The sequence below is a fragment of the Macrotis lagotis genome, chromosome X, assembly GCF_037893015.1.
Source record: "Macrotis lagotis isolate mMagLag1 chromosome X, bilby.v1.9.chrom.fasta, whole genome shotgun sequence".
NCBI classification, from domain to species: Eukaryota; Metazoa; Chordata; class Mammalia; order Peramelemorphia; family Peramelidae; genus Macrotis; species Macrotis lagotis.
In genome coordinates, this window is record NC_133666.1 from 192,351,029 (window position 1) to 192,368,462 (window position 17,434).

General features: G+C 32.4%; 1 protein-coding gene across 9 annotated transcripts in view; it reads right to left on the minus strand.

Moving 5' to 3' along the window:
* The window catches only part of MLLT3 (MLLT3 super elongation complex subunit), a 363,248-nt gene that overhangs the window by 123,487 nt on the left and 222,327 nt on the right, over positions 1-17,434 (minus strand). For all 9 annotated transcript variants that reach the window (XM_074208795.1, XM_074208796.1, XM_074208790.1 and 6 more), the window contains one exon: positions 13,859-13,941. In XM_074208795.1, the coding sequence (XP_074064896.1) occupies positions 13,859-13,941 (83 nt within the window). The remainder of the gene's footprint in view (positions 1-13,858; positions 13,942-17,434) is intronic.

The following is a 17,434-nucleotide window of genomic DNA, read 5'->3' on the forward strand; positions in this document are numbered from 1 at the left end:
AGCCCATGCTGATACATCCTTCCTGAGACACTCTAAAGCAATAAAAATTGGGGGAAATTTTGAGATTTCCAAAATTGAAAGTAAGCTTTTCATGGGGTAAAGAAAGCTTAGATATACCATTGAGTCTAACTCTATAGTTTTAAAAATCATTTGCAAATTAACATTTGCACAAAACATACTATATCTTGAGACTATAAAGTGCAAGTCACATAACATTTCAAATTTTTTTTTCAAAGAAAAGCACCACTCTATAAAGGAAATGTGTTATTCTTTTCTAATCTTCCCCATAAAAAAGGGGAGTAGTACAAGCAGTAATTGGTTTATATGTAGATAATAGCATTCATAACTGACACAATATGAAGGGCTCACCCACTAAAAAAAAAAATCATCTGTTATCAATTCTGAGGAACCAATATTATGTAAAGAGTGGTTTATACATGAAAGTTATATGATCCCTTAAAAGTCCAAACAAGAAAGAAAACATGGAACTCAGAATATTTTGTTATAAAACTATGTTTGGACAATACTTTCCCTCACTATTTTGACAAAAATGAATAGTTGGCATTGTTTTCAATGTACTTGTAGGATAGGTGAAGGGAGATTAAGAAACTGCATATTTCAGCTGCATAAATTAACAAGATTTTAAGGTTACAGATAAAATTAGGAGTCCTTCTAGAAGATACTATAATTAGTAAGATCTCCAAAAATATGAGAATGGAATTCATGAATATACTTTATCAATTAACTAAATCTAGAATGGTGGGGATCTTGCTAATTAACAACTACATTTCCAGTATTCTAATACTTTATACCATATGACTTCATACCCTTGGATCAATTATCACTGGCTTTCCTGCTGTTCCATGAACTGCTATTCAATGAACAAAACACTTAAACTTCTGTTTCATAGATTGTCCCTAACACAAGGAAATATTCACCTTCTCATCTTTCCCTATAATCTTCTCTGGTTTCCTTCAATTCAAAGATAAAAATCTCATCTACTAAAGGAAACCTTTCCAAATAATTCTTAAAACTAGTGTCACCTCCCTATTGATTGCAGTCTATACCTTATTTCTACATTGTTTGAATACTGCCTCTTCCCTAGATCATGACCTCTTTGAGGGGAGAAACTATATTTTGCCTTTCTTTGTATCTCCAGTTCTTAGTATAGAGCTTGGTACATATTAAGTGCTTTTAAAATGTTTATTACTGACTGTTGAATAGCCATTCAAGTCTCACCAACAAAAGAATAAATGGGAAGATTATGAGAATTTGAGCATTCCACAAAATATATTTAAACCATATAAGAGTAAAGATAATTTTGATATAAAGATGGAAAAAATTAATGAATCAGTTTGGCTGTAGCTACTGTCTGAGTATATGTGTAAATATTAAAGACTGTCTCATTATTAGAGAAGGTTTGTTTCCAATGAAAATGGCAAAGATAGTCCCTATCTAATAAAGAAAATAATGATGATGATGATGATGATGATGATGATGATGATGATGATGATGATGATGATGTCTGTCCCTCATTTTTGAAGAAGACCATGACTTTAGGGAGGTAATACCATAACAAGCATATGAATTGGATTTGAGTAGGGGCTGCTTTGCTTAGCAGCCATCAGCCTCACTTTCTCTTCCAGAGCCATCTCGGTCCATTGGCTAGATATGAAACAGGATGACTGGAGATGGCGCTGGATACAAGGCAATCAGGGTTAAGTGACTTGCCCAAGGTGACACAGCTAGTTAAGAATCAGGTGTTGGAGGTCAGATTCGAACTCCTGTCCTCCTGAATCCAAGGTCAATATTCTATTCGCAACATTTTTGAAATGTTATATGACTTGTACTTTCTAGTCTCAAGACATAATAGATTTTGTACAAAAGTTAATTTGCAAAATTTACAAATACAAATGAATGAAATCAAAGGAAATCCATTTTTAAATGTGCAATTTGGAAGAAATTCCTGTAGTTTCATATATAATCTTAACATAAAGTCAGTAAATCTACAAATGCATAGTCTATACAAATTGTTTGCCTTCTGAAGGCTCTCCTTCAGAAAAAGAATGTGGAAATTCAAAATTTTTTTGTTCACTTATAAATGAGAAAAATATCACAAAAATTAAGTGTCTAAGATGAAAAAAAGGATAAGGTCAGCAAACACTACTAGGTGTTAACTGAGTTAAGATTACAGGAATACTTTAAAGACAATATTAACATGTAATTAAGAATAAAGAATAAAAGTAAAATGATTCCAAATAATAGAACCTCAAAGAAATTCTTCAGAATGATTGTGAACAAAACAAGGAGTCTGTTTGGGGTTTTGGGGGAGGGTTTGCAAGGCAATGGGGTTAGGTAACTTGTCCAAGCTCATATAGCTAGGTAATTATTAAGTGTCTGAGGTCATATTTGAACTCAGGTCCTCCTGACTCCAGGGCCAGTGCTCTCTCTGCCACCTAGCTGCCCCAACCAAAGTGTTTCTCATTAGAAACAAAATTGTTTTTAATAGGTACATATTTCAAATCTAATATAGAATGTATAATTAAATTTCCTTTCTATTTTTGAGATGCTAAATTCTTTTCTGTGCCAAATCTATATTCCAGGGCATGATAACAGAATGAAGATGACCCTGGGTTCTCAAAAGTTAAGTCAGTGGAGAAAAAAAAGTTTGCCATATCCTACAGAAGCTGGAAAGATTTGGAGGTCTGTCACCATGATATCTGCTGCATGAAGATCACTAAGTTAAATACTGAGAATAGTATCACAAGAATTTTGAACATAATGTTTTTGGCTACAGTCTCAAGACTGTGTATTTTAAATAGTCAAGTTATTTTAAATTATGTTGGGAAAGGTGGTATGCATATTTTAGAAAAACAGATAATAGAACTTTTGTTGTACTGAGATTAAAAAAATGTTTAGAAAATGAGTAAAAATTTATGAATACTGGTATCCTGTGCCTAATAAAGTTATCTGAAGGCATAGTGGGAAATAGGGCAAATCATTTAATCTGTTTACCTCAGTTTCTTCAAGGTAATGGGATGGCGATAATAAAAACACCAATCTAAGAGAGTTGTTGATAAGATCAAATGAGATAATATTTGTAAAATGTTCAGCACAGTGCTTTGAACTATAAATGTTCATTATTTTTTCTTCCTCCTTCCCTTTGTACTATGCAGTAGAGGGAAATGTATGGCTAGATTTGGAATAAGGCAGAGCAGAAAGAATACAAATCTAGCCAAGGCCCCTAGCTTTATAACTGTGAGGAATTCACTTAGATCTTAGACCTAGTCTCATGTTTCCTCATCTGTATCTTTCAGTGTGGTTGTCAGGAATCAACAAAAAATATTTCTTTTTCTTTTTTCTCTGTGAGACAATCAGGTTTAAGTGACTTATCCAGAGTCACACAACTAATATGTCAAGAGTCTGAGACCACATTTGACATAAATACCAGTGACCAATTCAGTACCTGCTCACCTAGCTGCTCCTAAAATACCATTTCCAAAGAATTTTGTAAACTTTAAAAATTCTACATAAATTTTATCGATATCATTACCACCACCACCACCACCACCATCATCATCATCATCATCATCATCATCACCATCATCATCATCATCATCATCATCACCATCACCATCACCATCACCATCACCATCACCATCATCATCATCACCATCACCATCACCATCACCATCACCATCACCATCACCATCATCATCATCTCAATCTTAAATTTTTACTTGAGGTAAAAAATGTTTTATTTTAATTTCGACATAATGCAGAAAACTTCATAATAATAATTTTGGAAGAATTTTTTTAATTTAAAAAATTTTTAAAAATCCTAGATTATTAGACAGTTGAATGCCATAAACTTGTGCATGTAAGCATGTACATGCATATGTGTATGTATATATGTGCACAAATGCATGTATAAGTACACACACATCCTCACTCTTGTCAAAAGTTTGAGGGAATGAAAATAACTAAAATAAAAATAACTGAGAATGCCCTTAAAAATATTTTTTAATTAAAACAAATTCCTTCTTCTGCATCTATCATGTAAAAAGCTATACATTCCAGCATAGCAATGAAGCCAATATTCAGATAAAATCAGCACAATTTCATGATCCTCTTTAGTGATGATCAGCAACCTTGTGGTAAAAAGCCAGAAAAGGTTAATGGTAGGTGTTACCAATGGACCATATAATCTTATTGTCAACTTCATTTAAAATTTTCAGAAAGAAATGTATCAGAAATGAACATTACAAGATCCAATGTTATAAAATAACATAGGCTACAAAATTCTTTATAAATATTCTTTTTATGGTCAGTAAGTAGAACACATTAAGTACATAAAATATGGAGGGAGATACTGGGAAGATAATCAGAGCAAATTAGAAAATTCTAGGCTCTCCAAATTTTCTCCATAAATGAATGGAACATCACCTCCAGGTGAACAGAGAACTGAAAAATAAAAGGAAAATAAGATGCCCTCTGACTTAAGATAACTTAAAAGGACCTCAGTAAAGACAAAACCTCCAGGGTCTGAAGTTTGGTCCAAGTGAAGGGAATCAATTCCAAGCAAACTCCCAAGAATCAACAAACAACTAGACCTGGAGAAGCAGCCTTGAGAACCTGGAGAAGCAGATCTTGAGAATTTACAGAAAAATCAGACAGCTGAATAAGGGATGCTGATGTCAGTCAGGCCTAGTTGTGTTGACTAGTGGAGACTCTGGCAAAGGTTATGGGAGAAGAGAAGCAAGGAGAAGTATGTGCCTCAGGCAGAAAGACAATATAATTGAAGACACTAGACAGGAATTAGAAGAATAGAGGGGTAACCAAGGACCCTGACAGAATTCAGAAAATAACTTATGGCCTAAAGCAACATTAACAACAAGTCGAGATTAAATGTGATTACACTAATAAGCTAAAAAAATAAAATGAAACAAAATGAAAATGAAAATGAGCAAGCAAATGAAAAAGAACCCAACCTCAGATAGCTACTATGGTTTAAAAGATCATAAGGGGAAGCTAAGTGGCATAGTGGATAGAGGGCCAGCCCTGTAGTCAGGAAGACCTGAGTTCAAATCTAGCCTCAGGCACTTAATAATTGCCTGTCTGTGTGACCTTGGGCAAGTCACTTAACCCCACTGCCTTAAATAAATAGAATTATAATTTAAAAAGATCATAATCAGAAAAAAGGGAATAAGGTTAAAAAAAAGTCATTCCTACCCCAAAGAGTAATTTCAAATGTTCACAAATCCAACAAGTATTCTTGGAAGACCTTAAAAGGGACTTCAAAAATCAAGTAAAATAAATTGTGGGAAAATTAGGGGAAACAATAAAAGCAAATCAACAAAATCAGCAAAATTTTAAAAAGAAAGTCAAAAAATGAAAAAAAAGGGTCCAAATTCTTAAGGAAGAAAATCACTCCTTGAAAACTAGAATTGTTCAGGGAAGCCTGGAGGGATTTGCATGAACTGATGCTGAGTGAGATGAGCAGAACCAGAAAAACACTGTATACCCTAACAGCAACATGGGGGTGATGATCAACCTTGATGGACTTGCTAGTTCCATCAGCGCAACAACCAGGGACAATGTTGGGCTGTCTGCAATGGAGAATACCATTTGTATCCAGATAAAGAACCAAGGAGTTTGAACAAATTTCAAGGACTATTCATTCCCTTTAATTTAGGGGAAAAAAACAGATATCTTATTGTCTGATCTTGTTATCTCTTATACTTTTTGTTTCTTCCTTAAGAATGTGATTTCTCTCTCATCACACTCAATTTGGATCAATGTGCAACATGGAAACAAAATAAAGACTGACAGATTGCTTTCCATGGAGGGGGGGGGAAGTAAGACTGGGAGAAAAATTGTAAAACTCAAAACTCAAATAAAATCTTTAAAAAAAAACTAGAATTGGAAAAGGGGAAATAAATGATGTTATAAGACACCAAGAAATAAAACAAAATCAAAAGAACAAAAAACTAAAAGAGACTTTGAAACATCTCTAGAAAAACAAGTAAATTGGAGAAAAGATCAAAAAGAAAATATAACTGTTGATGAACTGAAAGTTATAATTTAAAAAAGAATCTTGACAGATACATCACAAAAAATTATTTTTTAAAATTTACCAATGAGAAACAGTTTTTAAAAACTTGAAAGACTATCAAGCCAAACCAGAGTTTCCAAGTTAAAAAGAAAATATTATAAAGTAAGGAAAAAAAAATTAAATACCACAGACTTACACTTTGGATTTCACAAGATCTAGCAACTTCTACACTAAATGACTATAGATCTTAGAAGATTATATTTTGGAGAGCAAAAGAGCTGGGGTTGCAACCAAAAATAACTTAACCAGAATAATTGAGTACATAAAATACTGAATGAAAAAATAGAGGGACATTTAATGAACTAAAACATTTTCTAGTATTTGGGACAAAAAATAGTACTCAATGCAAATTGATAATGATTCAGAAGAAATAAGGAAAACATTAAAGACCAATTAAAAGTAATTCATTAAGATTAAACTGTTTATGTCTTACACATGAAAACTTTATCAGTATTCTTAAGACTGTCATCATTACTTGGCTAGTTTGAAAGAAAGATACTGGTTGACCAGAGTATGACTGAGGGATTCTAAAAAACAAAACTGGGTAGGAAAACACAAAAGGGAACAATTATCTCATACAAATATCTCATATTAGATATAAAAGAAGAACTGATATGGAGGAATAAAAGGGGATGGAGGGTCAGTAGTGCTGGAATCTTAATTCTCATTAGATCTGAATTAAAGTACGAACAACACACATTTAAAAGGTTTCAAAAGGCTTCTAAACTTATAAAGAAATAAGAGGACTAGAAGACAGGATAAGGGAGGAACTTTAAAGGGGTGGGTAGTATAAAGAATAGGAGGAGGAGGAGAATAGATTCTTTAAAAGGGTGTGAAATGAGGAGGTAGTGGTTAGAAGTAAATTAGACTGGTGAAAAGGAATAAGTAAAAAGAGAGGCTGAGAAAAATACTAGTGAAGAAAAATGGGATGGAGGAAAAAACACAAATAGTAATTATAAAATTCAATGTGAATAAGATGAACTCACTCATAAAACCAAAATTAACAGCAGAATGAATTAAAAATCAAAATTCAATAATATACTGTTTAAAAGAGGAATAGCATTTTGGAAAGAGGTAGGTACTACAGACGATGAAGCAATATAATACCTATATGCAACAAATGTAACAACATCTAAATTTTTAAAAGATAAATAAATTATATATGAAAATGATAGTAGTACTACAGTAGTGGGAGAATTTAATCTTCCCCTCTCAAAACTAATAAATCTATCTAAAATCTAAATAAGATGTATAAGTAAACAAAATTTTGAATAAGTAATAAGATATCTGAACTGGTTGACCAGAGTATGATGGAAATAAAAAGGAATACATCTTTTAATCAGAGGTTCATGGTACCTTTACAAAGACTGATCATATATTAGGGCATTAAAATTTTATAGTTAATAGAAGAAAATCATAAATATTAAAAGTATTTTTAATCACTGCAATAAATACTATATTTAATAAAGGACCACAGAAACATAGATTAAAAACTAATTTGTAAAAAGAACTAATTGGAAACTAAATAGTGTAATATTAAAGAATAAGTGGGTTAAAGAAAAAATAATAAAAACCAATAATTTCATTAAAGAGAATGATGATACTGATGCAAAATATCAAGACTAATGGCATACAGCAAAAGAAGTAATCAGAGGAAAATGTATATTTCTAAATAAAATAGAGAAAGAACAGATCAATGAAATGGGCATGCAATGAAAAAACTAGAAGAACAAACTAAAAATTCCCTATTAAACACTAAGTTAGAATCTGTAAAAATTAAGGTGAGGAAAAAGTCTCCAGCGTAAGATGGATTTATAAGTGAATTCTATCAGACATTTAAAAACCAACTAATTCCAATATTAAATAAATTCTTTGGAATAATAGGCTAAAAGGGTCCTAAAAAATCCTTTTATGAAACAAACAACACGGATACCTAAATCAGGAAAAATAAAAAAATTATAAAGAAAATTATGGACCAACTTCATTAATGGAAATAAATGCAAAAATCTTTATTAAAATACAAGTTCAAAAATTACCAAGATTATACATAATGACCGAGTGTGATTTATACCAGGAATGCAGGGATGGTATAACAGAAGAAAAGTTGTTAACATAATTGATTGTAGCAATAACAAAAGTAACAAAAATATTGATCATTTCAATAAATACAGAAAAAGCTTTTGATAAATTATAATGCTCTATTAAAATTCTATTAAATTGATTTAAAAAGGATTTATCTAAAACCATTAACAAGCATAATTCTAATGGAGAGAAACTTCAAGCCTTCCCAATAAGATCAGGTGTGAAATAAGATGCCCATGTCAACTGTATGAATAAAATTATTTTTAAAACACCTTTTGTGCAAATAAAATCAGATCTACATAATGGGTGAAATGTTAATTGTTCATGGGTAGGCAGGATCAATATAATGAAAAAATAACAATTTTATCAAAACTAATGTATGTATTCAATGTCATCCCAATTAAATTATCAAAAATTTATTGAATTAGAAAAGAAATTCATTTGGAAGAACAAAAGGTCAAGAATATCAAAGGAACTAAGTGGGGGGGGGGGGAAGGAAAGGAAAGAGATTTAGCAGTGACACACAGCCTAAACTATATTAGGCAGTAATTATCAAAACTATCCGATACTATCTAAGAAATAGAGAGGTAGATCAATGGAACAGAACAGACATACAGTTTCCAGTAGCAAATAACTAAAGTAACCTTGTGTGTGACAAATGTAAAAACTTAAGAGCTGGGGTTAAGAATTCATTATCTGGGGGGGAAAAATTTTCAGAAACAGAATAGCAATCAAGCATAGACCAATATCTTATAGCATTTACCAAATATATTCCAGAAATGGTGTTTAATAAGCCCCAAAACTCCTCTCCACCTATGTCCTATCCCTAGTTATTGCAGAAACACTCACTATTTAACAAACTGAAAAAGTCTCAGAGACCCTCATACTATATGCTTATATAAGCTTCAAATGAATAAGACACAGATTTAAAGGGTAACATCATTATTATATGGGAAGAATAAGGAAGAAATTACCTTTTAGATATGAGAAGAATTTATGATGAAATGAGGGGGCAGAGAGAATCACAGATGAATAAGCAAATAATACTGATTATGTAAAAATTAAGCTTTTGCACAAACAAAACCAAAGTACCTAAGATCAGAGGAGAGATTTAATTGTGAAAATCTTTGCAGCAAGATTTTTTGATAAAGGTCTTGTCTCCAAGATACATAAAGACATGATTCAAACTTTTAGGAATAAGAGCCTTTGCCCAATTGATAAATGGGGAGTCAATTCTCAAGGGAAGAAATTCAAGTTATCTATGAAAAAAAAATGCTCCAAATCACAAATAATTAGGAAAAAGAAAGAAAAAAACTAGATTCCATTTTAAACCTGTCAGATCAGCAAAGCTTGAAAAACAAAAAGATGGCAAATTCTGGAGACAATATCAGAAGATAGGCATGTTAATGCATAGGAGATGTGAATTAGTTCAGCTTTTCAGGAACATAATTTGGAACTTTTGCTCCAAAAGTTACCAAACTGTTCATATGCTATTTGACCTAATGGACTGAAAACTACAAATACCCCAAAGAGATTAAAAAAAGGGGGAAAAAAAGCTATATGTGGGAAAATATTTATAAGAGCTAGAAATTAAGAGGATACCCATAAATTGGAGAAAAACTGAAAATATTGTGATATATAAATATAATGAAATACTATCATATTAGGGCAGCTAGGTGACACAGTGGATACACTGGTTCTACTATCAGGAGGACCTGAGTTCAAATTCAGCCTCAGACACTTAATAAGTTGTGTGAGTCAATTAATTGATTGGGGAGGAAGAAGGGAAGAGGGAGGGGAGGGGAGGGGAGGTAGAAAGGAAGGCTCTCATGCAGTAAAAATGGGGGGGGGGGTCCTAAAGCAAATGGAGAGACTGTTATAAACTGATGCAGAATGGAATGAATAGAACTAAAGGAACTATTTATACCATGAGAACAATGTAAAAACCAACAACTTTAAGGGTTAAGGGCTCTGGTTACTAAAACATTCAACGATTATTGTTATACAGCTCCAAACAGGTGACAGATTAAATATGGAGAATAAAAGTATATTTTGAGATTTGGTCAATATGATAATTTGTTTTGTGTAACTAAGAATATTTTTACAAGAGTTTTTTTCTTTTTTTTCATTCCAACATCAGTGGGGGGGGGAAGGATAGAGACTATAAATGCTCATTAATTAAAATTCTGAAACAGAAAAATAGAGGCAGCTAGTTGGCACAGTGGATAGAGCACCAGACCTGGAGTCAGGAGTATCTGAGTTCAAATTCAGCCTCAGACACTTGATAATTACCTAGCTGTGTGACCTTGGGCAAGCCACTTAACCCCATTGCATTGCAAAAAACAAATACAAAAAAGAAATAAAAAATAATGGAATATTATCAAGTTGTGCCTCAACTTTACTAAGTTGTTTCCTACTATTACTTCTTTAACACCTGAGAAATAGCTATACACATCAGTAAGGAGATAAGTTGTAAAGATGGAAATATAAAATTGCTATAATGTTTATAAAGTGTTATTTACATGATCATAGTATTTTTAACCAGGTGGGAATTTAAGAGATTACTCAGTTTAAACTCGATACAAAACATGGGGAAAAGGAAATTTCTTAAGGCATCTAGGTGGCACAAAGGTTAGACTGCTAGGATTAGAGTCAATAGAAATTTGACTTCAAAAACTTAGTAGTTGTGCGACCCTGAGCAAGACACATAACCCTGATTGCCTCAGGTTCCTCATCTGCAAAATGAACTGGAGAAGGAAATGGCAAACCACTCCAGGACTGTTGCCAAGAAAACCCCAAGTGGGGTCACAAGAATTGGATACAACTAAAATGACTAAACAAAAGTTTACATCTTTCATTTTCAGATGAAAGAAGTAAAATATAGACAGTTTAACATAGCCAGTAACAAAAGTGACGTTTATCACAAAACCTGCTATTTCTAAATAATTTTTTGTAACTAATAGCACCACAACTATATAATCTATTTCCTAAGTTGCAAATCGGTCAGTTTGACTCATCTTTCTCTCTTCCCACATTTAATCAGTAGCTAAGGTTTGGTAATTCAACCTCTGTCCAGTCTTTCACAAACACACTCCTCTGCCATCCCCTTATAAGCAATATCATTAGGTGAAATGGCCTGCCTTTTATCAATGCAGCAGCTAAGTAGAGCAGTCAAAAAAGCACTGGCCTTAGAGTCAGGAGGACCTGAGTTCAAATCGGCTTCAGACCCGTAATAATTACCTAGCTGTGTGACCTTGGGCAAGTCACAAACCGACTTCCTTGCCAAAAAAAAAAAAAAAAAGATATTCAAGCAGAGTTGTATGGACTTCCTGAAGAAGAGACTTTTGGAATAGATGGCTTTCAACCATAAGCTTCTGTGATTTTAGACAACTCTACCAGAGAAATTATAACCTCTCCACAACTAGGAGATATCCTCCGTGAAATATTGGGATCAGAACAAAAACAAAATTAGCAACATTTAATAAACAACCTTCCAGATATTAAGCCTCCCCACTCTTAGTTACAACTGCCCTGGTCAATGGAAACAAGAGCTTGGTCTGCAATAATATAGTCTTCAAACATCATGAGTCCTCTCTTCACACTGTGGATCCCATAAATATAATGACTCAAATGAAAATTCAAAATAACAAAGGATTCAATGTGCTACTGGTAATAACGTTGTTTACATCAAAATATCTTGGTAAAATAGCACTACAATCATTTATACACTCATCAATTATTAAGCACCTACAACTGGAGGATCTTTTGCTAGACCCAGATGGAAAGAGATTTTACCTTTTAATAAAGCAAACAAGAAACATAAGTAAATACAATACAAGAGGAAGCAATACAAATGCATGAGAAAAGTGAGATCACCATTTAAAGAGAAGTAGAGATCATTTCTGAATGGAAGAATTAGGAAAGACTTCAAGAAGCAAGTAAAAGAAGAATAAGACTTTGAAGGGTAGATAGGATTTCCTTTGATTATTTTGACTGGGGCAGCTCAATGACTCAGGAGTAAGTAGAGATTGGAACCTAGAGCCAGGTATTTCTGACTCTAGGACCCAAATTCAGACTCAGACATGCACTAGGTTTTATAACCCTGGCCAAGTCACTTAATGTCTGTTTGCCTCAGTTTCCTCTTCTATAAAATGCAGATAAAAACAGCATCAACCTCCCAGAGTTGTTGTAAAGCTAGAATGAGATAATATTTGCAAACTGTGCAAGCACAGTACTTGGTACAACACAGAAGTTATATAAATTTTCACTATTGTTATTGTAATCATTAAATCAAATTCAGCAAATAATAAGTACTTATTATGAGAAAGCCATTTCCATTAGACTGTCTCAAGGAATAAAGAGGAAATAGGTGGCTAAGGAATAGTGTCTCATATAAGCAAAATTAGGGAAACCGAAAAAGCATTCTGCATTCTCAGAAAATAATGTCTGAAACACAGGACAGGTGAAGTGGAATAGTAAGAGATAAGACACACACCAACAGATTATGGATACCATGCAATTTAAGCTAAGGAGGCAGAAATACTTTATTCATTAGGTAATGGATATTACAGAAGTTTTATGAACAAAAAAAATTCTATGATCCAATCTACAAAACAGAAAAATTCATCTGATTTAATGGATTTAATTGCAATGTTTTGTAGGATGGAAAAAGGAGCAAGTAGAGGTCCACACCGTCAAAGAGAGTCAGAGGAATGAATGAAAAAATATTAATTTGATGTAAAAAAGTCTACAAACTATTATTGGAATGAAAGTGTATGGAATGTATTCTATCTTAAGTGCTAAAAGTGATATCCAAATGTAAGGAGCTATCATTGTAACAGTCATATTATACATGGATTTAAAAAAAAAGATCAAAAAATATCTTCATTATAGTTTGGTGAAGAAGATGAGGAAATCCAATTCTAAATAACAGATTTTTCTGTATTTCCTATACCCCAAAAATCCAATACTAGTAAAACACATTTCCTGATGACAAGGATGCTTATTGCATTCTAACTACACTATATGTGTATTTCAAAAACCTTAGAAAACTCTAGCTCTGTGAACTTGGACTGTGGGGGGAAAAAAGCATTAATCTTTTTAGAACATATTCCATGAGATTGTATGTAACATATAATATTTTTTAAATTCATTTTAATCTGTTAATATCTCAAACTGTTCATATATATATATAATATATAAATATACACACACACACACATATATATATTTACATATATTCAAAGTATCAATCACTAAAGATGGTTCTGGTGCTGATATTATGATTAGATGGAACAATGCTAAATTTCAAGGATCAAAACCTAATTTCCACTCTCTTTATCACATACATGCAATAATTTTGTCTTCTACAAAATGATTTTCCTGAAATATTACCCATTTTTCCTACTGAAGATTAAAAATCTGAGAAAAAGACAAATTTGAAATTGTTACTATTTTAGAAACTTACTCTTCTATTCCTGATTGAGTATAATATCATACAGTATTCCCAGGGGAAAAAAATTAAATTTGATTTAAAAATATTCTAGTAATTAAAATGTTAGCACATCAAAACAGCTGCATAATCATTATTACACAATACATTATTCAATAGATTTCAAAGAGGTTTTTCACACAATAACATAATAAATGAATGTTACATACCTTGTTCTTAAAATAAACCTCAATTGGCAAAATGAAACCAGCATACCCAGATTCTTCTACTTTGTAAGGTGGATCTTTGCACACTGCAACATGAAGGGGGGAGAAAAAGAAATACATGAGTAAAGAATTTTCATTTAAAAGACAAAGAAGTAATATCCTAATCCATTAAGCACCTCTCCTTAATTCTAACCTATTTGTCCAATTCCTTTTTCAATTTTACTACTTAGGTAGATTTCTAATGACTTTATACCCTTCCACATCATGATTTTCCCCATTGCAGTTTTGATATATCATGTAAGAAATTAAATGGAAATTTTGAGAGAGTTTTGTAGAAGCCAAAGATGATACAGAGAAACATTTACAAATGTAGAAAATTAGAAAATATATGTGTAGTATTATATAATACAATATCTTTTATATTTTAATATCAAAATAATTCAGTCTTCTCTTCTGGTATAATAGGAAAGCCAAAAAATTTTATTCACAGTAACAACACAATGTGGAAGAGATAACTATATTAAACAAAAGTTCATTGCTATAATGTTATTGTTTTAAAAGTTGCTATACAGGGGTGGCTAGGTGGTGCAGTGGATAGAGCACTGGCCCTGGAGTGAGGAGTACCTGAATTCAAATCCGACCTCAGACACTTAATAATTACCTAGCTGTGTGGCCTTGGGCAAGCCACTTAACCCCCATTGCCTTGCAAAAACTAAAAAAAAGTTGCTATACATTTGCCTTCTTATTCTTATTACAGCAAAGGGCCCCTAGAAGTGGATCAGGAAAAAAAAACAGGTTATAAAGCTATTTCTAGAATATTCAACCAAAAACTGACATCATGCCACAACCCTTCAATTTAACAAGCAGTTATATGTTAGTTAAGGGTGTTTAGCACTAAGGAACGCTAAGGAAAAATAAAGACAATCCCTGCCCACAAGAATTTTATACTCTAAAGGGGAAAGATTCCTTGCCAGTGTCTTGACTTTTGTCTTACCACTGGACTCTAATGACTCTGGAGGAGAAAGAAAAGGTAGATGACTGCACAGATCTACCTTACTCAAATCCAGTTCACATTCAAAACAAAATATTACCTAGGAGATGTAGTGATGAACAACAACAATAAGAAAAAAATTCCCATATAAATCCATTATCTCTAGACACAAAATTCTTGAGTCAAAAAGGAGCTTTATAATGTATGGGGAAGAGATAACAAGATTTCTTCCCTATTGATATCAAGCAAAGAAAGGAATACCTTGAATAGTACCTATGCCCACGAGCCTATAAACAAACAATAAATCTTTATTGAAAGAATAATTCAGATATGTTCATTTTAAACCAAAGTTTATCTAGAGTTTGCAAAAGAAGAAATAAATAGAAAGAGAAGTCTAGGGGCAGCTAGACTTCTAGTGGATAGAGCACCAGAGGTCAAATCCCACCTCAGACACTTACTAATTACCTGTGTGACCTTAAGCAAGTCACTTAATCCCATTGCCTTGCAAAAAAACTAAAAGAAGAAGAAGAAGAAGAAGAAGAAGAAGAAGAAGAAGAAGAAGAAGAAGAAGAAGAAGGGAAGTCTAAGAAGAGCATAAACTTTAGACCAACCATTATTTGGGTGGTTTTGATTGATTTCTCCTCAACATAATTCCTGCCATACTAAAATTCAACATAGGATTAAAAACAGTAACTACAATACATTTTGGAACATCACAGAAAAACACGTATATAAATAGTGTAATTCAAGCAGCTGAGCTTTTTGGCAAACTGGTCCCAAATCAACGTTTCCAGTATTTACTCCTATACTTCCCCTTCAGGTGCTATTTTATAATGCCTTCCTTCAACTTAAGATTCCAGTTTTTTTCTACCACAAAAAGATCAACTATAAATATTTTTGTAAATATGGAATTTTCCCCTAATTCTTTAATCCATCTAAAGATTCCAGGTATTTTCACAGGTTATTCCCCTACTTGGAATATTCTGCCCCCCCATCTATGTTTCCTGGCTTCCTTAAAGTATCATCTAAAAATTCCTCCTTCTATGAGAAGCCCTTCCTAATCCCCCTTCATGAGAGTACCTTCCCTCTGCTATTTCCTGTTAATCTTGTGTGTGTATGCCTATGATTGTGTGTATGTGTGTGTGTATATATATACACACACACGTCTATATGTGTATGTGTGTTTATGTGCGGTTTATGTATATAAAATTTGTACATAGTTGTTTGCATGTTCTTTCCCCAATTAGATTTTGAGCTCCTTCAAAGCAGGAGTATTCTTTTGCCCCATTTTTATATCCCCACTTAAGAAAGTGATGGTACAGTGTTTAGTAAATGTGTACTGACTAAGAATACTTGGCACAATGAAGCTAAAATTAACAAAATTTTATTCACAAGGATAATTATCATTTAAAAAATTAACATACTAAGAAATTCATAATCTAAACAAATCTGGAAAAAGAAAATCCTATAAATTCCGTATTTTATTTTTACTAAAATTTATACATTTTTAATAAAAATATTAATATTACATGGTAGTCCTACTAAATCTATAGGAAAAGTGCTATTAATTATTTTAATAATTTTTGATAAATGGCCAATGTGAATATTATTTTTATTTTGTTCACTTTGCTTTGCATTGGTTGACACAGGTTTCTTTATATTCTTTGGACGTTGCAATAATACTCTATCATATTAGCTTGCCATAAATTTACTCAACCATTCTGAGTCATTGGATACAAAAACCTCTGATAACAGATTTTTATTATTATAAATAAAGCACTTTGCATATTTAAATCCAAGTAATATTTTCTCTCATCGATATTTTAATAGCATGGCTCTAGAAATGTCAATCACATGGCTAATAGGCATGCTCAGTTCTATCACTCTTATAGGACATAACAAGAAGGCTCTTCAGAATATTTACAGTAATGTTATGTAACATCAAATTTTAAAGACATAGAACTCAGCTTTAACATTTGGAAGCTAATTAACTTTTAGAAGAAAATTAATCATTTAAACTTGGTATTTCTTATATGGCATTAGGTCTAACAAATCCATGAGGGCATTTAGGAAACAGGCCTGGCAGTATCTGATATAAAATGATAAATCAAGCAGTAGCTCAAAAACAATGTGAAATGTGCAAATCTGGAGACGCCTCCATTCCAAATGCTCATAATGGACTATCTGTGCCCAACTTGTGGTATAGTTTTTGCATTCTCATATTGGTCTGATCAGCCACAATTGAATACATTAAACCCTGACTCAGACAAAGTAATGTCATTTTTAATCCTCTTCCAGTAAGAAAGATAAAAACAAAGATTAAAAATACAAAATCTAGAAGAAAATCCATATTGTTGTACACAGTAGTCAATAAACTCCCAAAGCCTTACAGAAACAAGGAACTCACTATTCAACAAAAGCTGCTAGGAAATAAGAAAGTAAAATGAGATGAATTAAATTTTGAGGAACCAAAATTTGAAAAAAATGTATTATACAAAGTGATTGAATTCAAGTTTTATTCATCATAAAATTCATACAACTCCTCATCACTATCAAAACTCCCATCTATTAGCTCTTCCTCATCTGTG